Source organism: Ruditapes philippinarum, unplaced genomic scaffold, assembly GCF_026571515.1.
Source record: "Ruditapes philippinarum isolate M1 unplaced genomic scaffold, ASM2657151v2 ctg13449_1_1_1_1, whole genome shotgun sequence".
Lineage (NCBI taxonomy): Eukaryota > Metazoa > Mollusca > Bivalvia > Venerida > Veneridae > Ruditapes > Ruditapes philippinarum.
The window spans coordinates 1-24,843 of record NW_026854640.1 but is presented as its reverse complement, the minus strand read 5'-3'; the positions used below and the strand labels follow the sequence as shown (position 1 = coordinate 24,843).

The window sequence follows — 24,843 nt, the reverse complement described above, 5'->3', positions numbered from 1 at the left end:
CCTGCATTTTCATTGCGCAGCTCCATGTTTTTCATCGTCACCTCCATGTTTTTCACTGTCGCCTTCAGGTTTACTACTGCCACCTGCATTTTCATTGCCAGCTTCATATTTTTCATCGTCACCTCCATGTTTTTCACTGTCGCCTTCAGGTTTACTACTGCCACCTGCATTTTTCATTGCCAGCTCCATGTTTTTCATGCGTCACCTCCATGTTTTTCACTGTCGCCTTCATGTTTACTACTGCCACCTGCATTTTTGCATTGCCAGCTTCATGTTTTTCACCATCACCTCCATGTTTTTCACTGTCGCCTTCAGGTTTACTACTGCCCACCTGCATTTTCATTGCCAGCTTCATGTTTTTCATCGTCACCTCCATGTTTTTCACTGTCGCCTTCAGGTTTACTACTGCCACCTGCATTTTCATTGCCAGCTTCATGTTTTTCATCGTCACCTCCATGTTTTTCACTGTCGCCTTCAGGTTTACTACTGCCACCTGCATTTTCATTGCCAGCTTCATGTTTTTTTCACCGTCACCTCCATGTTTTTCACTGTCGCCTTCAGGTTTACTACTGCCACCTGCATTTTCATTGCCAGCTTCCATGTTTTTCATCGTCACCTCCATGTTTTTCACTGTCGCCTTCAGGTTTACTACTTGCCATCTGCATTTTCATTGCCAGCTTCATGTTTTTCATCGTCACCTCCATGTTTTTCACTGTCGCCTTCAGGTTTACTACTGCCACCTGCATTTTCATTGCCAGCTCCATGTTTTTCATCGTCACCTCCATGTTTTTCACTGTCGCCTTCAGGTTTACTACTGCCACCTTCATTTTCATTGCCAGCTTCATGTTTTTCACCGTCACCTCCATGTTTTTCACTGTCGCCTTCAGGTTTACTACTGCCACCTGCATTTTCATTGCCAGCTTCATGTTTTTCACCATCACCTCCATGTTTTTCACTGTCGCCTTCAGGTTTACTACTGCCACCTGCATTTTCATTGCCAGCTCCATGTTTTTCACCATCACCTCCATGTGTTTCACTGTCACCTTCAGGTTTACCATTGCCTTCTTCATTTTCATTGCCATCTTCATTGTCAGCTTCATGTTCCTCACTGTGTGCCAAACACCAACAGTTAACCAAATATTTACAAAAACTAGTTTTTCCTGACCCTGCATCTCCTAGAACATATACAGAATTTTGGGGGACTCCGTCCTTTGTGAAGATTTCGGACATTGATTTAACCTCCACCTCCTCTGTCTCACCTTTTTCTCTTTTTATGTCCTTGGTTATTTTTGGTCTAATATAAATGTCTTTAAAACTGCATTTTTCACTTTTTGGTTGTAAAGGTGCTGTAGGAACTTGCAGCAGGGTTTTGTGATACTGTTCAATCAGCTTTTCCCGCCATTCTGTAATTTAAATGATAATATGAAATCCAATTGTTAAGGACTAATTGATGAGTTAATGATACAGAAAATTAGTATAAACAGATTATCACAGGCCCAAACACTTATTGTGCAAAATAAAGACAGTTGAATTTAGGCACACACGCACAGAATATCAGTCAGCCAGTTTTTAAATAAAATTCTCTATTTCTGTTTATATATACTTAACTTTACTTGTCAATCTACTGCTTTCTACTTTGTTTAAAATATGAAAACAAATATCAACAAAAGAAGCATTGCATTCTATAAATGAATAACCCTAAGTAACACAACCACAAAGTTTATCTCCCAGTCTCAAAAGAATTGAAACTGAAACTCATTTTGTATGAAGACACATTCCAAATTAAATCGTACTTCGGGTTTACATTTTTGCTATGGATTTTTGCAGGCCCAAATGGGATTTTTCTCGCCTATGGCATCGAGGTGTGCCTTATTTCCCAGACTGCAGTATATAACATACCTGATTTAGCCTTTACATATCCTGCATAAAATATCCAATTTAGCCTTTTCATATATAACATACCTGATTCAGCCTTTTTCATGTAATATATAACATCATATGTAACATTCCTGATTAAGCTTTTTCATATTCTATGTAACATTACATATTTAGCCTTATAACATACCTGATTTAGCCTTTTCATACTCTATAATATAACATAACTGATTAATTCTTTTTATATTTTATATAACATACCAGATTTAGCCTTTTCATATTTTATATAACAAACCTGATTAAGCCTTTTTATATTTTATATCACATACCTGATAGCCTTTTCAAATTCTGTACAACATAACTGATTAAGCCCTTCCATACACTGTATAACAAACCTGAGTTAGCCTTTTCATATATTATAAAACCTACCTGATTTAGCCTTTTTCATATATTATATAACATACCTGATTTAGCCTTTTCATATATTATATAACATACCTGATTTAGCCTTTTTCATATTATATGTAACATACCTGATTAAGCCTTTTCATTATGTACATGTATATAACATTTCTGATTTAGCCTTTTCATATTTTATACAAGAAACATGGCAATGCCATGAAACCAGGTTTTCAATTATCACCATTGTAGATAAATATGTTGTATTTGAAATACAAATACAAGCAACAAACAATGTAACTATGTGCAATGTAAAACATGAATAATGTAGGAGGAATTGCCACTGAAGAAGTGTTCACTATAATATTATGTATAAGGAAAAAAACAAAGGGCCATAATTAGGTCAAAAACTATCCAATCACAAAACCCCGACAATATGTGCCAGGGTGCTTGATGACAAAGCTTCTGTGAAAGTTTGAACAAAATCCGTTGAGAAATGTAGGACGAGTTTCAGCACAGAAGAATTTGTTCACTATAATTATATTGATAATTCTGTATAATGAAAAACAAGTTACAAAGTAGACATGAAATAATATATCATATCTTTTTTAAATTACCTCCAAAGATGATATGACCTTTGACTGCCAAATCAAGTTAAAATCATGTAAACAGGATTTTCAATGTTAATGTCACTGTGACCTTGACCTTGGAGCCAGCCATGCGGAACATGCGTTCTGCACGTCATCTTGATGTGGTAAACATTTGTCTGAAGTTTCATCAAAATTCTTCAAAGGGTTTGAAGAGTTACAGAGCGGACAGGATTTTCAATGTTAATGTCACTGTGACTTGACCTTCGGAGCCAGCCATGCGGAACATGCGTTCTGCACGTCATCTTGATGTGGTAAACATTTGTCTGAAGTTTCATCAAAATTCTTCAAAGGGTTGAAGAGTTACAGAGCGGACACAATTTCGTTTGACGCCCGAAGTTAAAATCATGTAAACAGGATTTTCAATGTTAATGTCACTGTGACCTTGACCTTGGAGCCAGCCATGCGGAACATGCATTCTGCACGTCATCTTGATGTGGTAAACATTTGTCTGAAGTTTCATCAAAATTCTTCAAAGGGTTGAAGAGTTACAGAGCGGATCAGGATTTTCAATGTTAATGTCACTGTGACCTTGACCTTGGAGCCAGCCATGCGGAACATGCGTTCTGCACGTCATCTTGATGTGGTAAACATTTGTCTGAAGTTTCATCAAAATTCTTCAAAGGGTTGAAGAGTTACAGAGCGGACACAATTTCGTTTGACGCCCGCAGTTAAAATCATGTAAACAGGATTTTCATGTTAATGTCACAGTGACCTTGACCTTGGAGCCAGCCATGCGGAACATGCGTTCTGCACGTCATCTTGATGTGGTAAACATTTGTCTGAAGTTTCATCAAAATTCTTCAAAGGGTTGAAGAGTTACAGAGCGGACAGGATTTTCAATGTTAATGTCACTGTGACCTTGACCTTGGAGCCAGCCATGCGGAACATGCATTCTGCACGTCATCTTGATGTGGTAAACATTTGTCTGAAGTTTCATCAAAATTCTTCAAAGGGTTGAAGAGTTACAGAGCGGACACAATTTCGTTTGACGCCCGCCCATCCGCCCAGCCACCCATCCGCCCGCCATACCCCAATCTAATAACCAGGATTTTCAAAATTGAAAACCTGGTTAATAAAATACTCGAGGCACACGCTTTCTCATACTTGGGGACCATACATGGCTTTTCATGGAATGGCACGGAAGTGTCGCATTGAAAACCGCCACATGAACATATCTACGGATGTTTCTAAATGCAAAATTTTATCATTTTATGTTTAAATGTTGACTTCTGCTTAAGTCAGTGCTAGGAGGCGTGGACGGTAGTTTGCACTTACCAGTATCATCCAAGAACAGGCTCAATCAAACCAAGCCTGCGACAATTTTAATGTTGTCGTTTTGGGCTTTCTTTAGGGATTCTTATTGTTCTATTTTAGCCCTTTTCTATATAGCATACATGATTAAGCATTTTTATATAATATATAACAAACCTGATTTAGCCTTTTTCAATAATATATAACATACCTGATTTAGTCTTTTCAAATTCTGTACAATATAGTCATATTCATAGTCATATTCTATTTAACATACCTGATTTAATCCTTTTCCTATTCTATATAACGTACCTGATTTCACCCTTTCATTTTCTATATAACATACCTGATTTTGCCTTTTTATATTCTAACTGTTTCTGTTGAGGAGAATCTTCTAACTTGAGTCTTTCTATCTCCTACAACATAATTAATAAAACAAATAATTGTGTTTTATTTTAAATAATTTTAGTAATTTTCAAAAAATATCTATTGTATACAGTAATATTGGTATTTTTACTGTGTGCCAATAATAAATATTATCTAAACAAGAGGGCCATGATGGCCCTGAAATCGCTCACCTATATATAGAGTCTATAGTTTATACTTATTTATGCTAACTGTACCCAAATGATACACCCCTTTTTCATTTTAGATTTCTTATTTGCAGTCAGGTCTTTAGTTGCTACTTTTGAAACATGAAGTTATGAAAACTTGCATTTGAGCTTGATCAGTAAAATACAATCTTTAAACTTGCCCATGCGACCACATGTATTAAGCAAATTTTGTCTCAACCGACCAATGTAAACACTCCCCCCCCCCCCCCCCAACAAAAAAAATCATTTCCTATATGTCTTTAATGTATTTTAATGCAACGTTTGCTTGACGCGATAGGCGACGGCTAATGGCTAATTAGTCAGCTAATTGATATTAATCTTTTCATCAAACGACCACTTTTAAATTGTAAAACACAGATTTTACTGCAGACATATTCTAAAAGTGCTCCTACCTGTCAATTGTTTGTGTTTTTAGTGAAAGCCGCCTTGTGATTTCACAAGTGTCAACAATCATAACAAAATACATAAATGTGTGAAAAATTGTATTTCCCAAACAGTTTTAGCATATGCAAATGAAGTTAATTAAAGATGTGACATGTATAATCGAATAAAATCGATAGAACAATGCCCTGTCCTTACTGAGATGGTGTATACGCTTCACTGTTGATATTTTGACTGCATTGAATTGACCTTGAACTTTAATAATCAGCAATTAAATTAATAGTTACAGTTAGATGTAGCTTGAAAATTTGAGAAAATGTAAAACATGTAGGTAACGGATCAAAGCTGTTTTGTCAATAAATATCAGAAAGTTATTTTTTACTTGAACATCTAATGAGATGATCACAGTGTTAAAATCATTAAACATTTATATAAATGAAGTTGAAACTAGAAATGTGTCCATAGGACACGGATGCCCCCACAGCCACTGTTCTGTCAATCTTATGACTCTAGGTCAAATATTTTTTGGACTACATGTGCCACAAGTTGAAAACTAAAAATCAACAAAGAGCCATAATTCTGTTAAATTTGGTCGCAGCAAAAATTCCTTCCTTCACTACCATCTACACATTAAGGTTGTTAATCCCTGGAAGTTTAAGCAAAATCTGCCATCCGGTTTAAGAGGAGTTGCGTTCACAAAATTTCTACATAGTATAAATTGAAAAAATCAAAAAAGGGCCATAATTCTGTTAAATTTGGTTGCAGCAAAAAATTCCTTTCTTTACTGCCATCTACACATTAAGGTTGTTCATCCCTGGAAGTTTAAGCAAAATCTGCCATCCTGTATAAGAGGAGTTGCATTCACAAAATTTCTACATAGTATATAGTGAAAAAATCAACAAAGGGCCATAATTCTGTAAAATTTGGTCGTAGCAAAAATTCCTTCCTTTACTACCATCTACACCTGAAGGTTGTTCATCCCTGTAAAGTTTTAAGCAAAATCTGCCATCCGGTTTAAGAGGAGTTGCGTTCACAAAATTTCTACATAGTATCTAGTGAAAAAAATCAACAAAGGGCCATAATTCTGTTAAATTTGGTTGCAGTGAAAATTCCTTCCTTTACTACCATCTACACATTAAGGTTGTTCATCCCTGTAAGTTTAAGCAAAATCTGCCATCCGGTTTAAGAGGAGTTGCGTTCACAAGATTTCGGGACGTACGGACTGACGGACGGACGGACGGACAAGTGCAACGCTATATGCTCCCACATTGTGGGGGCATAAAAAACATCTCCACCGCAGAGGAAAGATGACATAGAGGATATTTGTTTAGTTTAAAAAGACATTAAACCTAATACTGAATGAAAAGCGCGCCAAATAATAATACAACGTCACGTCATTTACGAAGTCACGTCATTAAGTTGGTACCCAGTTCTGTGCACTCTGGTATTTCACTGAAACAAGGTAAGGGGCTTAAATTAAAAACAGTGAAATTATCAAAGTGGTAATTTCACTGTTTCAAACAGTGAAATTACCAGTTTTTATATCACTATTATATTTCTATAAACCACCAAAAAGCATGTAATAAACGTATAAAATTTTCCTTTTTTAGTCTTAAGAGACTGTTTTGTTAAGTGACCATTTCTAGAAGGTTTAACAATATAGAGGTATAATTTATAGGTCCTCAGTATTAAAAGAAAAAATTATAAACATGATACTAAGGCATGGCTCTATTTGACCCATGTTAATGATTTTCATAACTTAGGCAATGCTTCATATTAAATACGTATCACTTTAGCCATGTAGCCTAAGGATAGGCCATTGATTTCAAAGGGGCATGATTAATTTTACTTTTAGAGAGGACTATAAGAGGATCACTTCTTCACGTTGTTCAAAATCTTTTTTGTTGTTTTGGCCCATATGTTGTTAAAAGGAATTGTAGATAGTCAAGCTCAGTTACAGATCAAAGTTATCTTTAAAGACGTTTTAGGAGTTTTATACATATATAGGCAAAATTATAACTGTACAATAGAATTCCTTAAAACTTGGCATATTCTTTAGGCTATGATTAAGCTAAACTGGAACCATCACTGAAGATGAGTAAAACCCCCATCAGCAACTTTGACTTTTTGAAAATTAAGTAGTCTGAAAAAAATATTTGAACTCAACCAATAGTAAAGTGTACGATGACCTTGACCTCAACCCCAGGGGGTCGAAATGCATTACCAACCGAGATCTTCATATAAGATGCTATACACCAAAGTTGGTTAAAATATTCCATTCACAACTCTAGTTTATGTCCGGAAACCATTTTTCTATTTTTAGTCATGGTGATCTTGACCCCAGGGATCCAAATGCAATACCAGCCTGGGTGACCGGTCTGCATATAAGCTTGCTATACACCAAGTTTGATTACAATACCTTATTCCAAACTCTAGTTATCGTCCATAAACCATGATGTGGACCGACCGACAGACGGACAGACCGACCGACAAGCGGACTGCTATATACCCCCTTCTTTTGTGGGGGTTATAAAAATGGGGGCCACCATCCTTGTTATTGAGTTATCTGCTACAAAATTAGACTTGTTTGCTTATATAAAGAGCACAATACCTACTTTTTGCTTAATTTATATAGTTTACTTCTGTTTAAGTCAATGTACAAAATTTCAATAAAGAGTAGCTTGACTTTTTTCCACTCTTTGTGAGATTTTTCTTAAAACAATAACCTATTTTTTTTCATTAAAATTGAAAAAATAATTATGACAGAAACAAGAGCTGTCACCAAAGTGACGAATGCCTCAAAAAGGTTTCTTAAGCATGTAGGTATTATGAAAAGAAAAGAGAATGAAAGTAACTAATTGCTGAATATTGTTCTTTGCATTATTGTACCTGTAATCTCTAATTGTGATAGCATGATGCTTCAAAATAGTGTGCCCTTGACTTTTGAAGAAGGGACCAAGTTCCTGGACACAACAAAATGTTGTTTTGAGATAAATATCTGTGCCAAATTATTTCAAAATTCCTCAATGCATGATAAAGTTACAGTCTGGACATGATTGTTGTGTAAGTGGGGACACACAGACAGACGGACATGAGCCTTAGCCGCGACACATTGTCTTGATGTGGTAGACATTTGTGCCAAGTTATTTTAAAATCCTTTTATGCAAGACAAAGTTACAGTCCGGACATAAATGTGTATCCTCAAACTCTTCTCAAAAAACAAGTACCTTCAAACTATAAGTGTGACCTTGACCTTGAAGGTAGTGGCATGGGTCTTTGTTGCCACATATCCTCCAATGCATGACAAAGTTACAGCCCGGACATGAATGTGTGTACCTATAAACTCTAATTGTGATAAAGTGTACTTCAAAATGGTAGTGTGACCTTGACCTTTGAGGTAGGGACGTGGATCTTAGACGCAACACATCGTCTTGATGTGGTAGACATTTTGCCAAGTTATTTTAAAATCCCTCAATGTATGACAAAGTTACAGTCCGGACACGAATGAAGTGGGGACGCACAGACGGACGGACGTAGTTGTATTGGAATACATGTACTGGTATATCAACCTGAAACAAACAAAAGGAAAACATTTTTTACCTGTTTTTGCTCTGTTATAACTGCCTCAAGTTCAGTAAACTTTCTTTTCTGTTCTTTCCCAGCCTCAAGTTGTCCCTCTTTTTCTTTTGCCAACTGTCTTTCAAGTTCAATAACTTTATTTTTAAGCTCCTCATATTCATCTTTAGTTGCAGCATTTTCGGTAAATTCCCGCATTTTTGTCATTTCATCTTTGATTTGTTTCAAAATTTCTTCAGAGCATTCAGTAGTGATAACAAAGTCTTTTTGCTTTAGCTGATGGATAAAAAAAAAAGTTCGATTTTCTTTCAGAGATAAAATGTAGCTATATCATATAGCAACATTTTTATTTCAAAATTACCACAAATGTTTTTTATTTTAATTCTCATACTTTTTCTGAGGGCTTCAAAAATTTGCTTTTAAGGCAGGATGTGTGGTATAGTCATTTGATTGCAAGAATTATCTATTTCTTCACATTTGTTTTTCTTACCTGTTACTAACAAGCTTAGATCCGTATTTTTGTATTTGTAGGTATTTCATTTGATTTCATCAATATAAGTTAACTTAAGGCAGTTGTTACTTAAATTTGACTAAAATGAAGTAACCACTCAAACCCCAGTCACACTAGAGCTTACGATTACTTGCGACCACCGGCGACTTGTAAAACTGACAATCATCAGCGATTGTCAGCGACCAAAACCATTTTTGCACAGATAAATTTACTTTTGTGAGTATCGTAAGACAAGTCATCATTGACAATCGCACGACAGGTCATAAGTAAACGTACGATGGTCTCAAGATTGCCTGGGATTACTTACGACTACCCGTGACATAACATGCGATTACCTACAACTTGTCGTACGACCATCACACGATTACTAAAGACTTCTTAAGATTATCAGTGACTAGTGGCAATTTGTAAAGACTGTCGTAAGATTGTCGCACTTCCGAACGACCATCGTGCGACAGCCTTAAGACCTTATAAGATCACTAGCGACCTGTTTGATCGCAAGGAGGTTTTTGTGCAAGCTCAAAAACCTCTCTACGACTGAAATTGGTCGTGGGACCTAAATAAGGTAACCTGCGACTGTCAAAGATCACCGATGACCGTCGTAAGACGTTTTAAAGATTGTCCGCGACCAGAGGTCACTGGTGATCGTGAACTGGTCTTCACTGGTCGTAAGCTCTAATGTGACTGGGGCTTTAGAGCACTTTTTTATAAATTTAGTAAAATGTGCTTAATTCAAGTTATGATAATTTAACTCTTTAAAGATTTCAAACTTATAATTTATTATGTACACTTACATCTTGGAGTTTCCCGACAGCTTGTTGTGCATCTTGTTGATGTATAAGTTCTTTACCATCTTGTAGAACAGCTATCATGTCATCAATATAACAATTAGCTTTGCTCTCCTCTAACTCCATATTGCTCGAGTGAAAAATTTCGTTTCGGTACTGCCGTACCTAATATAAAGAAAACAAATAATACAACATTCACATAAATACAGTGTTCAGCAATGAGACTAAACACAATTCTTAACCCATTACTTCATATACACGCCTTTTAACGCCTTTTTCACCCCCCCCTTTTGTTGTCTCAAATGATGAAAAAATGCCTTATTTAGGCCCCAAACACTTGTTTTTGTTTGAGAAATGTTGTTAAAAAAAGTGACCTCTTTTTCGACGCGGCCCCCCAACCAAAAGATACATCAGGGGAGAAGGGGGATGTGCCCCCTTCTGTTTGGGGGGTTTGAAGGGGGGCGGAGTCCCCCTCATCGCCAAGAAAATTTTGGACTTGTTAGAGGCTGTAAATGACCCCAGATTGATCATAAGGTAACGTGTAACCAACGCTGAAAAGCATTTGACTCTATCTCAATCCATTGAGAAGTTGCAGCACTTTGAAATCAATTTTGATGGAAAAAATCAACGCAAAATAGTGATTTTTGGCAATTTTGAGATGTCCCCTCGTTGCCATGGTAACAGAAAATTTAAGCCTGAGCATGTTGTTGCAAGGGCAATGGTCCAGTCAACATTTGTGCCAAGTTTGATTAGTGTTGAAGCAGTTTTTATAGTATTATAGCAATTTGAACTTGTAACGGGAGACTTTTCAATGAAAACAGCCATTTTTCACAAAATGCTCATGAAGCAATGGGTTAAGTTGAGAATTAAAACTGTAATAAAGGAGTTAATTTAAAGTACTTACCATAATAATCATTATTATTATTGTGTTTAAACTGCAGATTATATAAAAGCAAAGGGAGTGGAAATGTGTTTTGATAAATCTTATAATTACTTTACTGAAGTAACAGTATTTACCGTAATAATTCTATTTAGCACCCATCCTCTAATAGACGCCCACCCCAAAAAACGGCCACTTTTCAGCCCAAAGTTGAAAAATTAACTGCCCCTTTTAAACGCCCATCCCCCGATTTTGAGTACAATTGAGCTTACCTTTACAATTCAAGTTTCCTTATTTCTGTTTTCACGTAGCAACGAACTTCCCTTTTCTTGTCTTTTTTCCGTAAAGTTTATATGTACACGGTATTTAAATGCCACCACCTTTTACAAAAGTTCCTTTTTATGACGAACGCGGTTCTCCAAGTATTTCGGCACTGATTTCTACAATAAGTCCATCTTTGAATAATTTTGTAAGAGGCTGACATAATCCCTCCGGTATATGTCCAACAAGAGATCCATTATTTTTTACGATAATTGCGCTATCACTATGCTCATTTTCTGGTTCCAAATTACACTGAAGTATAGTTCCGACTGGGCATGTATATTTGTAAACGTGATATCCCTTAATAACAGACTTTATAGACACAAGCATAGGTGTTGCCATAATTCAATGTGTTTTGTGTATAAGATATATATACATGTATAAAAAATTACCATTCCGAGATGCCAAAACTCACGCGCCTATTTCATTACGTCAGCAAGGTCAACGTGCGTGGTTTCAATGTATTGGGGCCCAACATGGGAGATTAGTTCTGATTAAAATTATTTTGAACAATAGACGATTGTCTTTTTATATATCAAAAATCCCGCATCAATCCCTTTAAGAACATATATGCTTGTGTCAGTAAAATCCGTCAGAACTATTCTTACTTTTTTTTAACAATTATATTGGCGGGTAAAAAATGCATAATGATCGGACTCGAAATATTCCATTGACTTTTTGAATTGTATAGAACATCCCAGATTACAGAGTTAATTGGGAACCTTACATAAATATTTCGTTCGGAAAAATCATAATATTTTTGCAGCAAAAATGCGTGAGGCTCATTTTTTATTCCCGTGCTCGGATACCGGACTCTACATGCACGGTATTAAAGTGCGGAAAAGAACAGACTTAAGCCGGTACGTTACGATACCGAAATCGACTTTAGCGTTGTCTGCAATTATAAATCAACATCCGCTCTATCTTCGGATTCGATTTCTTCTTATAGTTATGAGGGGCGAGTGGATTTATAAAGCCTTGCTTAGAAAATTAGTTTGTCTAACACTCTTATGAAGATGAGTCTCCAATTAACGCCCATCCCCAACTTTCGAAAAGTCTATGATTCTAATAAAAGCCCGGGCGCTAAATAGAATTATTACGGTACTAATGTCGCATTTGCTTATAAAGCACAAATAATTACTTCTGTTCATTTTACAGTAAAGCTTAAAATACAAAATATTTTTTGTTTCCCACCCATAAAAATTACAGCTAGCCAAAAATTGTATTGCAAACAAAACATATTTGTGAATACAATTTATGCATAACAATTTTTGAATCATTATTCATAATGTGGCAAACTGTTTCTCTGACAAAATAACTGCATTAACCTCATAGTCACCTTAGTGCAGTAATGGGTAAACTCCTATAAAGTTATATAATAGAGTTTATAACCAACAAAGAAGTTTGTAAAACATGTATGCCCCCTATCGGCAGCCAATTAGTCATGTGATCAGGTTATTATGCATGACTTCTGACCCAGAGTGAACAAACAATTAATAAGGGTTATCTAGTATCTACTGTTTATGACTAGTCACAAGGTAACAAGGTAATAATAATCATTGTGACCCCATAGGTTGTGTGCAGCAATTTAAGTTATTACAAATCTTAACAAATAATATATGCATAAATTTTGTGAATCATGCAGGCCTCATTAATGACAGCCAAGTTGTTACATAAGACCTTCAAATGTGTATACCAAAAGCATTTTTAGTTTAATATAAAAATATCAACTTGAGTTGTTGAGTTATTGGTCAGAAACCGTCATAAAGTACAAGGTCAAAATGACATTGACCCCTTGATCCCAAAATCAATAGAGGTCACCTACTGGTCATGACCAATCACCATACCAAGTTTGAAGTTCCTAGGCCTAAGCGTTCTTTAGTTATTGATCGGACACCGTTTTTACTTACAAAGTCAATGTGATCTTGACCTTTGACCCCAAAATCAAAAGGGGTCATTTGCTGAACATGACCAATCACCATACCAAGTTTGAAGTTCCTAGGCCTAAGCGTTCTTTAGTTATTGATCGGAAACCGTTTTTACCTACAAGGTCAATGTGACCTTTTACCCCTTGACCCCAAAATCAATAGGGGTCATCTGCTGGTCATGACCAATAACCATACCAATTTTGAAGTTCCTAGGCCTATGCTTCTTTAGTTATTGATCGGAAACCGTTTTTACCTACAAGGTCAATGTGACCTATACCTTTGACCCCTTGACCCCAAAATCAATAGGGGTCATCTGCTGGTCATGACCAATCACCATACCAAGTTTGAAGTTCCTAGGCTTAAGCGTTCTTTAGTTTTTGATCAGAAACCGTTTTAACCTACAAGGTCAAATTGACCTTGACCTTTGACCCCTTGACCCCAAAATCAATTGGGGTCATCTGCTGGTCATGACCAATCACCAAACCAAGTTTGAAGTTCCTAGGCTTAAGCGTGCTTTAGTTATTGATCGGAAACCGTTTTTACCTACAAGGTCAATGTGACCTTAACCTTTGACCCCTTGACCTCAAAATCAACAGAGGTCATCTACTGGTCATGACCAATCACCATACCAAGTGTGAAGTTCCTAGGCCTAAGGGTTCTTTAGTTATCACTCGGAAACCATTTGGTCTACGAACTGACGGACCGACAAATGCAAAGCAATATTTATCCTGTCACTTGTATCAATTTCGGCCCGATAACAAGGTGCCGTATATTTTTACTGATCTACGGCACTTGATCACGTGGTATGCATGTTTGTCGGACTACTTTTCAATAAAAACTGTCGTTAAATCTTCGTGTGTAGAATAACCAATTTTGGAAACGTTGATAAACCTTTGTTTGTTCATTTTATTTTACTCTATAATTTTTCAAGCGAAATAAAAATTATTAAAAGTGAAATAAATGTAAAACTTAACTTGTTTGCGATATTAAAATAGCGTACTTGATTTGATTGTTTTGCACGTGCTGTTTGGCGCTACATTGTGACGTCACGTAAACAATACTTTAAACGTCTGTACAGCGTTAACGACTGAATAAAAGATGTTGGTGTTCGAATTCATTTTCTTAGTTAGACCATTTTCTTTCATTCTAGATAGTTTTCACAACATAATTCGACAAAAAATTGTTTTTATTTATCACATTTTTCAAACAAAATGGCGCTCTCAATGTGAAAATACACAGGGAGATAATAAGAACGGCGAATGCATTGTTGTAGAATAATTAGGGCCTTCTTTGTTTATATAGAAACATTTAAGATAGTGTGATTAAATGTAGTTTGCCAAATAACTTTCTTTAAAAAAACGGTGACAGGATAAATAGAATAATAGATTGGTGCCGTGGATGGAGAAAGTTTATCTGGCTCTGCTCCGGAATTTATTGGGTTCGCCTTCGGCTCACCCAATAAATTCCTCCGCCTCGCCAGATAAACTTTCTCCATCCACGGCACCAACCTATTATTCTCTATACCCCCTCTTCTATGAAGTGGGGGCATAATAACTACACTTAGGTAACAATTATCTCTTTTACTTTTATACGCAATTAACAGACAATATTTTAATCTTACAGTAAAGCCTAATACATGTATTCTACAAAATTTAAAATAAACATAATAATTATAGTAAACAAATCTAGTTACCTTTGAAAAAAGATTGTTTGGTCCTGTAACATTGCCTCCAATATGACTATGAAAGTAATTGTTATTTATGATAACATGAAGCAACCCAGTGCAATCAGTGTCGACTGCTGATGTCTTGTCCTTGTACCCCGGAGCATTTATAAAACATTTAATGACACTCCAGGGGTCTGTCGACCACTGTTGGACATCACTGTTTTTCCAAAAAGGTACTGGTGGCATTGATGCATGATACTGTATAATGCTGTCATAGATGGCACCACATACATTGTTTGGACAGGGTCTCTTATTATTAGGAAAACAACAGTTACATTTATCTTGTTTGAGGGGACATATCCCTTTTGAGACTCGGACATGATCTGGCTGGAGAGTTGTTATCTGACAGGTGCCACATGGTATGTTTGGTTGAGGAGTCTTTGTTTGTTGTATTTGGTTTATAATATCTTTGTGCTGCTGTCTTCCAATGTCATCACAAAATGGCGCAAGTCCCTCTTTAAGATAACCCAAGCCTAGGCCAGCCTTAACCCACTGCCGGTATTTGTTGTTCTTTAAATGTATCTCATGTGCCATCTTGATTTCTAAAACAAACAAAAAATATTTTTAGCTACAATTTGTAAGAATCCAAGGAAAACCAACATTAACTATGACTGATCACAAACACTTGTATGCCCTGAAAGCTGTGCCAGTTAAGGGACCATGAACTTTGACTTATAATGAAGGCATTGTTACAATCTCTAGATGGCCATGTTGGCCCTGAGATTTGTTGTTAGAAATGGTCATACCTGTACGAAAAATCAGCATGGCTTTTATGAAAAACAGGACCGATTCCGGCCTGTTTTGAACCAGAATTGGCAAAATCAGGGTGAAATAGACATGGACCCTGAATTTTCAAGAAATCTCACATGGGAATTTAAGTTTTTTCTACCCTGACATCATCTTCATTTTGGTAAAAGTCAGGGTGGAAGCAGGAATATTTGCACTTTGAAAATATTTTGACACAGATTTTACTGACTTGGAGAAATATAAGCAAAATCTACCCAGATATTTCAAAGTTAGAAAATTTTCAAGAACCAGTTTCAATACAGTCCTTAAAAGTTCTTCAATTCCAGCCAGATTTTTCTTAGTTAGAGTTATTAGAAATGAATATTGTAATACACTAATAGTACAGTTTACATTGCTGTTAGACAAAATTGAATTTTTAATGCAGAAGAAAATATATTATAATGTATATTTCTGGAAAGTTTCAGTTGATTTATGGTATACTCCATTTAACAAAACTTCTGTTCATTTACTGAATTATTCCTTTATTATTTTTTTTTGAAATTATGTAGATTATTTAGCTCAACATGATTTATTGTTATCTATAAAATTTATAATTAGTTCTAGTAATTGATTGTTTTCATATTTAACTTATGACAAAAAAAATATTATTTGATGCATTAATTGGTCAGGAATAAGTAATGTACAAGATTTTTAGTTTATATCCATCATCTCACAATCTGCACAGAATCTCCTACTTCTAAGGTCAGCTTCCAGTTTATATAAACAAATAACCTTCAAGTGGAACTTTATCCAGTTTTTCAAAATACTTTATGTTAAACTGGGCTATCTGGTAGATGAAAATAGAGAAGTTACCACAGATTGACCGACAGCGGTTTAAAATGCCGAGCAAATATCACACCCTGAAAATTATTTCCAGCATGTTCATTTTCTTAAGAAAGATTGGAGGCTTTAGTTGTGATTCTAATTCAAATAAATCAACTTACAATTATATATTAATACATAAATGAGTTTTGTTAATTACATAGAAAATGAGATTTAAGAATTCAACTACCCCAGCTATACAGAACTTTCTTGGGAAATTTATTGTGAATATTATATATAAAATGGAGCATAATAGATGTGTTAAACTTCATTATTCAATTTGTAAAAATGGAGGGAAATAAGCAGCCAATTGTAACAGACAAATGGTAAGTTATAATTGAATTACAGTTCTCAATATTTGTTTATTTTTTTTATAAAATTATGAATTCTGTAAGCTCAGTATTCTGATAAGATTTTAAATAAATTTCCAGGAAACCTGTTTTAAAATATGGAGGGAAAATGAAATCATTCTTAATTTTTCTAAATAAACAATACATTTTGATCATTCCATTTTAGAAAAAAAAACTGAAGTCTTAAAATGTAATAAAAATGATGACATGGTTGATATAATTGTTTTTTTCTACTTCCAAAATTTAGGTTGAAGCTAAATATTTCAGTAACATGTGACAAGAGGATGAAGAAGAAGAAAATGGTGTAGTTGGAACAAAATAATACAATATAGGAAATATTACTGGTAATTTTTTCATTTTCTATCAAAATTAGTTTCAGTTTTAATTATTAAAAGTAATTATTCCTGCAAATTTTATGGAATTAATGACCTCATGAAGTCAGTACATATATGTCTATAATGCTGTAGCTTCTTTAAAATAATTTCATCATTTGATGTTTTGATTGCATTAATGAAATATTATACCTTTAAAACTACACTGTATGGACATATTGTGTTAAATTTCTTTTAGATTAATATATAAATTGAAAGTTGTCTATAGCATATTCCTACACTGCTTTCATATGTTTACAGATTGTGTAGTCCAGATACTATAGTGTGGAATTATGTAATACAGTTGGCAGCTACCTCGTGGAAATATCAAACAAGAATGACTTTTGAAATGTATTTAATTGTATGAAAATCAAATACAGATAAGTGAGAAAAAAAATCTCAATTATTATTTTGTCAAATATCAAAAAGAACAGGAATCTATCTGGGTGGATTTTTATTTTAATTTCAGGGTGGGATTCGCAAAATTTTTGGGCGGGATAATAACAGGAGGAAAAAAGTCTGGCCTGACTTTTTAAATAGAAATCAGGGTGAATTATGGCTCATTTAAATAATTATTTCAAATTAATCCCACCCTGAAATTGCTCTTAATTTAACTAGAAGTAAATCTATTTTTAGAAATCTGTGTGAGTGCAAATTCTGCCCTGGATTTCCATTTCAGGGTGGTATTTTTTCTGGCTCATTTAAATATTTAGTTGAATCCACCCTGAAAACACTATATATTGTATACTAAAAGATCTAAAAATAGATTTCTAACTTCTCTATAGTCAACTGAATAGTAAAACAAAACTGGCTGGGAATAAATTTCTGATCCCATGTCAAATCAGGGTGTAGTCAGGGTAGGCATTTTCGTACAGGTATACAGAAGTAGATATTATTTGGGCCACATTGAGCGGCTAAAATCAATTCAACAATTTCTAGTCACATGGTGGAGTCACGTGGTGGAGTCACGTGGTGGAGTCATGTGGTGTCACATAGTGGTGTCACATGGTGGTGGAGTCACGTGTTGTTGTTGTTGTTGATGCACTAATCTAAGAAAATTCAGTAATTTAACCTTCAAGGTCATTAAAAAGCCCAAGTGTTTGATAAACAACAAGGTCTTGTCCTTAAGTATGTTCTGTTATAATATGAAGTTGATCCCTTCAATAATAGCAAAGTTACAGCCAGTTACAGTCAAAACAATGAAAATTTCAATAAGTTGAACTTCAAAGTCAAGGTCATTTAAATGAGTGAAGGTCAAGGTCTCTCTGTTTATTTTTGAAGGTTATCCTTGAACATTATTATGTTCAAGTTTGAAGACAATCCATTCAAAAATAACAAAGTAAAACAGCCAATAATAGCCAAAAAAAATGAAAATTTCAATAATTTGACCTTCCAAGTCAAGGTCATTTATGAGTGAAGGTCAAGGTCTGTCTGGTTATTTTTAAGGGATATCCTTGAAGATTATTATGATCAAGTTTGAAGACAATCTTTTCAAAAATAACAAAGTTACATCCAATAACAGCATGAACAAGCAAAATTTGGACTTTTAACCTTGAAGGTCAAGGTTATTTATCGATGAAGGTCAAGGTTAGTGTGGGCTACTGAAAGGTCTTGTCCCAAGGGTTGTTGTAGCCAAGTATGAAGACAATACATCAAGAAACTAGAACTCCGCGAGTCGGATGTGTCGCCTTGTGAACAATGTAGTTTAGGGGAAATGGCCAGGACAAAAATGAAATATGAAAAATAACAAAGGGCAATAACTAAAAAAAAAATAAGTGCAGAGCAGCAGTTTCTGAACACTGCACTTCTTATCAATAAGATCTATCATTCTATGATGTTTCAAGTCCATAGCTTTCATACTTGAGGAGAAATGACCAGGACAAAAAATAAAGTAAGAAAATCAACAAAGGGCATTAACTCAAAAATAAGAAATGCAGGGTATCAGTTCTTATGCACTGCACTTCTTTTTAATGAGATCTATCATCCTATGAAGTTTCAAGTCCATAACTTTTATATTTTCAGAGAAATGGCCTGGACAAAAATCAAGTATGAAAATTAACAAAGGGCCATAACTCAAAAAATAAAAAATGCAGAGTACCAGTTCTTGTGCACTGCACTTCTTCTTAATGAGACCTATCATCCTATGAAGTTTCAAGTCCATGGCTTTTATACATTAGGAGAAATGGCCTGGACAAAAATAAAGTATGAAAATTAACAAAGGGCAATAACTCAAAAATTAGGAAGTGCAGAGTACTGGTTCTTATGCACTGCACTTCTTAATAATGAGATCTATCATCCTATGAAGTTTCAAGTCCATAGCTTTTTTAGTTGAAGAGAAATGGCCCGGACAAAATTAAAGTATGAAAATTAACAAAGGGCAATAACTCAAAAAATAAGAACTGCAGAGTACCGGTCCTTGTGCACTGCACTTCGGGTTATTGAAAGAAGCATGCATACCAAGTTTGAAGTCAATCAGACTTATAGTGACTGAGTTATGCTCCGGACAAGCTTTAGCCGACGACGACGCCGACAACGACGCCGACACAGACGCCGCCGCCGACACCGCCGACAAAAGTAACCCCTATATGTCACCTTTTCAAGGCGACACAATAAAAAAGTTATGATCCAGGTACATGTTTGCGGACGGGAACGGCAACGGCAACGCCGCCGTGACTATAGCAATACCTCTACTTTTTTATCAAAAAAAAAAAAAAGTTGAGCTAAAAATGAAATAATTATATATACGAAACAATCCAATTTTGAAAATTAGTTTGTAAAATAAAAATCTGATACATCTAAATCAATTATCATTATACTTTGAACTGTCTTTTGATCCGAGATTCATTATTCAGAAATGTCTACATTTTAGTCTATGCCCATATCTTAGCAACACTTAAAAATTGATGTAAAACATAAAATTGTTGGGATAAAAAGAAAGCTAAACATTCAAAGCATTAAGGAACATTTTGGGTTTGTTCAAGAAAAGGGGGTTGTAAACTCAAACAAGAGCTGTCAGTAGGACAGCAATGCTCGACTATTCTTAGTGCTTGATCTATAGTAAAAAACGCCTTGTTTAAAAGGTAAAATTTTCTCAGTAAAGAAAAAGGCAAATTTTTTATTTTAATCTATATTACAGTTATGGACATTGGAGAGAGTCCTAGAATGCTCTCAAAGAAGAGTATAAAATTGCAACATGTTTCAAAGCCATATGTCAATGGACTTTGAAAATATTTGAGGTATTACAAAAACTGTAACATAAATTCTAAGTCGAAAAAGGGACATAATTCTGTCAAAATGCTTGATAGAGTTACCTCCTCTTGTCTACAGGTTGGGGTCATGATGGTGAATAAGTGTGCAAAGTTTCAAAGCCATATGTTAATGGGCTTTGAAAATATTTGAGGTATTACAAAAACTTTAACGAAAATTCTTAGTCGAAAAAAGGGCATAATTCTGTCAAAATGCTGGATAGAGTTACCTCCTCCCATCTACAGGTTGGGGTCATGATGGTGAATAAGTGTGCAAAGTTTCAAAGCCATATGTTAATGGGCTTTGAAAATATTTGAAGTATTACAAAAACTTTAACATAAGTGGTTATGCCGACGCTCGGTGACTACAATAGCTCAACTTATTCTTATCGAATAGTCGAGCTAAAAATTAGTCCCAAATTAGATTCTGTTGTATGACTGCAGTGTTCGAAATTAGCAGTAGTCCTATAGCCCCTGACTACTCAATTTGTCCTCGGGCTACCAAGTGTTCAAAGTAACAAGCCAGACCAGGCTACTGTATTTTCAGACGCAATATAAACAACTGTTTTGAACCAATGAATTGTGCTAGTGAAATGTCTTTTGGGCTAGTGAATATTTCAATCTGGTAGTCCGACCAGCCTAGTGGATTCAAATCCTAATTTCTAACACTGTGACTGCCATTTAGCCGCAATCTTGAGACCACATCTTGATTGTAAATATCTGGGCAAGGTTAAAACAAGAGGGTCATGATGGCCCTAAAAACGCTCGCCAATATATAGGCCCCTGGGCCAAGGCCAATTTTAAACCAGGGGCTTTTATGTAGTGGTGGGGTTTCCAACAATAAACACTTTGATATGTTTATTATATGTTTAGTCAATAAAGAATAAAACCTGTAACAAATAAAACTAGAACTATCACTAAATGTGATTAATACCCCCACAAGACTGCTTCGTAAATGGGGATATTACTAGTAACAGAATACCTTGTAAAAGAATTGAAATATAGAGTTATGGTTGTTGGCAATAAAATACAGTTGTGGTTCTTGTATGTTGCATTTCCTTTCAATGTGGTTGGCCATTGATGAAGTTTAATTGAATTACTCTGTAATAAGTCCAGAAAGACAAAGAAAAGGAACAAAGGGCAAAAACTCTATAAAACAAGAGCTGTCCGTAAGACAGCGCGCTCGACTTTTTTATTGCTTGCCAATAAAAAAAGTTTTTGGACTGGTACTAAAAACTTAACCAAGATTCTAAGTCGATAAAAGGCCTTAATTTTTAAAACAAATCCTTGACAGAGTTACCTTCTCTTGCGTACAGATGGGGGTAATGATGTGAAATAGCATTAAAAGTTTCAAAGCAATATCTCAAAGGGTTAAGGCAATAAGTGGATTTTACCCATATTCAATGTATTTTCTAAGTCAAAAAGGGGCATAATTCTGTCAAAAACCTTGACAGAGTTATGTCCTCTTGTCTGTTGATGAAGGTCGTGATGATAAACAAGTATGGTCAGTTTCAAAGCAATACCTCCAATGGTTTTGAAATAAAGTGAGGTGGTACAAAAAACTTAACCAAGCTCAATACACTTTCTAAGTCAAAAAAGGGCCATAATTCTGTCAAAAACCTTGACAGAGTTATGTACTCTTGTCTGTAGATGGAGGTTATGATGGTGAACAAGTATGGTAAGTTTCAAAGCCATACTTGTAATACTTCTGAAATAAAGTGGGGTGGTACGAAAAACTTAACCAAGGTGTGACGCCAACGCCGACGCCGACGCCGGGGCGAGTAGGATAGCTCCCCTTTTCATAGAAAAGTCGAGCTAAAAACTGAAGAAAGAGTTATAGTTCTTGTGCACTGCACCTCCTCTTATTGTGCTTGAACATTGTATGAAGTTGTTTTGAATTCCAACCAGTACGTTTTAAGTTATGCTCAGGACAAGGAAAAGTATCGAAGGGCAGTAACTCTGTATTTTGTCAAAATGGAGTTATGGCTCTTGTGCACTGTACTTCCTTTTAATGTCATTGACAACTGTATGAAGTTGTACTGAATTCCAAACAGTAGTTTTCAAGTTATGCTCTGGACAAGGAAAAGTAACAAAGGGCAATAACTCTGTAATTAGTCAAGATGGAGTTATGGTTCTTGTGCACTGCACTTCCTCTCAATGTGCTTGACCATTGTATGAAGTTATATTGAATTCCAACCATTAGTCTTCAAGTTATGCTCCGGCCAAAAAGCAATGGAAAAGTAACAAAGGGCAATAACTCTGTAATAAGTCAAGATGGAGTTATGGTTCTTGTGCACTGCACTTCCCCTTATTGTGCTTGACCATTGTATGAAGTTGTTTTGAATTCCAACCAGTAGTTTTCAAGTCATGCTCTGGACAAGGAAAATTAACAAAGGGCAGTAACTCTGTAATTAGTCAAGATGGAGTTATGGTTCTTGTGCAATGCACTTCCTCTCAATGTGCTTGACCATTGTATGAAGTTATATTGAATTCCAACCATTAGTCTTCAAGTTATGCTCCGGACAAAAAAGCAATGGAAAAGTAACAAAGGGCAATAACTCTGTACAAGATGGAGTTATGGTTCTTGTGCACTGCACTTCCCCTTATTGTGTTTGACAATTGTATGAAGTTGTTTTGAATTCCAATAAGTAGTTTTCAAGTTATGCCCGGACAAGGAAAAGTAACAAAGGGTAATAACTCTGTAATTAGTCAAGATAGAGTTATGGTTCTTGTGCACTGCACTTCCTCTCAATGTGCTTGACCATTGTATGTAGTTAAATTGAATTCCAATCATTAGTCTTCAAGTTTTGCTTCGGACAAGGCAAATGCAACGGACGTCTGGACCGACCGACTGACCGACCAACCAACCGACCACCGGGTGACCCCTATATACCCCCCCCCCCCAACTTCGTTTTTGGGGTATAAATATCTAGTAATCTTTGGCTACTTTTTAAACGATCAGAGATCCATTTTTATTTCGTTGTTTCAAAAACAAGAATATAATAACTTAATAGTTTAATTAAAAATGTTAATGTATAAAAGCAATTATATTCTTATTATATTTAATTAATACATGTTAGTTTATGTCAACAAAAGGAAATTTGTTTAATTTCAAATTAAATCACAAAAATGAAATTCATAATCCTAAAGACACTTAACTGCTGAAGTACAAAAGTAACAAGGGTATACTACATTTATTGTTGGAGGAAGGGGCAGTAAAAATCGATACTGGTAATTAAATGTTTATAATTAAATTTGGCTATATCCGGTTATCTGCCCCCCCACCCCCGGGCAGAATTTTTTTATCTGTTTTTTATGACAGCCTTGTGGTCAGCCCTACTTATCTGGATCATTTAGGCGCTTAGAATATATCACATCCGCATGTGCAAAAAAAAAAAATCAAAATATTAACGTACCATGCACGTGCGTAGTGAGCCGTGAATTGAGTTTTTAATTAATCATCTAGCAAGGGGTTCATACGGGATTTTACATGATAAGTATGCTCTACGGAATGAACTTATACATTTAGACAACTGAAATCACTTTAATATATCGTTCATTCCGTATAAAATAACTGACGGAATGAACTTATAAATACATTTATTCTATTTAAATCATTTTAGAATACTGCTCATTCCATATTGAAACAGCCGACATGAATGAACTTACACATACATACTATGAAACATTCTTTCAGTTTATCGTTCATTCCATATTAACATAGCCGAAGGAATTGTTAAAATGCATTTTTTCCGAGACAAATTAGAAAAAGGCATTTCTTTTCATTCTTACAGTACTAGTACAGTGCAAAGTGCCATTTTATTAAAACATGATGGCCTAAAAGAAAACTCTCTTCCACAGAAATACTTTCTCTTGAGAAGACATGTAATGATTATCAGTAATGCATGCAAAAAGTATATACTCCGGTTTCCGTTCCGGGGGCAGATGTTGTACTAGGTATTTGTAGTGGTAATTTAACGAGTTCATAACGATTAATCCGTAAGAAATTATTGAAAAAGTACCCCCCCCCAAAAAACATTGCCAAGTCCCATGTTTTAAAGCAAGATGGCCCCTTAGAAAACCCTATTTCCGGAGAATACTTCTCCTTTAGTAGCTTGTTATGATTGTTAGAATTTAATAGAAATGCAAATAAAAAATTTTTTGTCGCTATATAATTATATACTCCGGTTATCAGTCCCGGGGCAGAATCATCAGTGGCCATTTAGAGCTCAAGGACAAACCTCCCTGCCAAATCTGAGGTTACTAAGCCAGTGCATTGCTAAGTTATGTATTTAACATGCTTCAAATGTGAAAATGTCAAAATCAATACACTGCGGACAGGTATTTTTAAGCAATTGAGGGGAAAAGC

The 24,843-nt window shown here is 35.3% G+C and overlaps 1 protein-coding gene across 1 annotated transcript; it reads right to left on the bottom strand.

The window, feature by feature from the left end:
• Window positions 1-16: 16 nt before the first annotated feature.
• LOC132740650 (golgin subfamily A member 6-like protein 2) lies at window positions 17-15,485 on the bottom strand (the record flags this gene model as incomplete). The annotated part of the gene is made up of 7 exons (XM_060728594.1): window positions 14,868-15,485; window positions 10,052-10,210; window positions 8,771-9,022; window positions 4,522-4,591; window positions 653-1,403; window positions 332-569; window positions 17-164 (listed from the first exon to the last, which is right to left on the bottom strand). Coding segments are annotated over exons 1-7 (2,185 nt in total), but the record flags the coding sequence as incomplete, so codon positions are not given.
• Window positions 15,486-24,843: the final 9,358 nt, after the last annotated feature.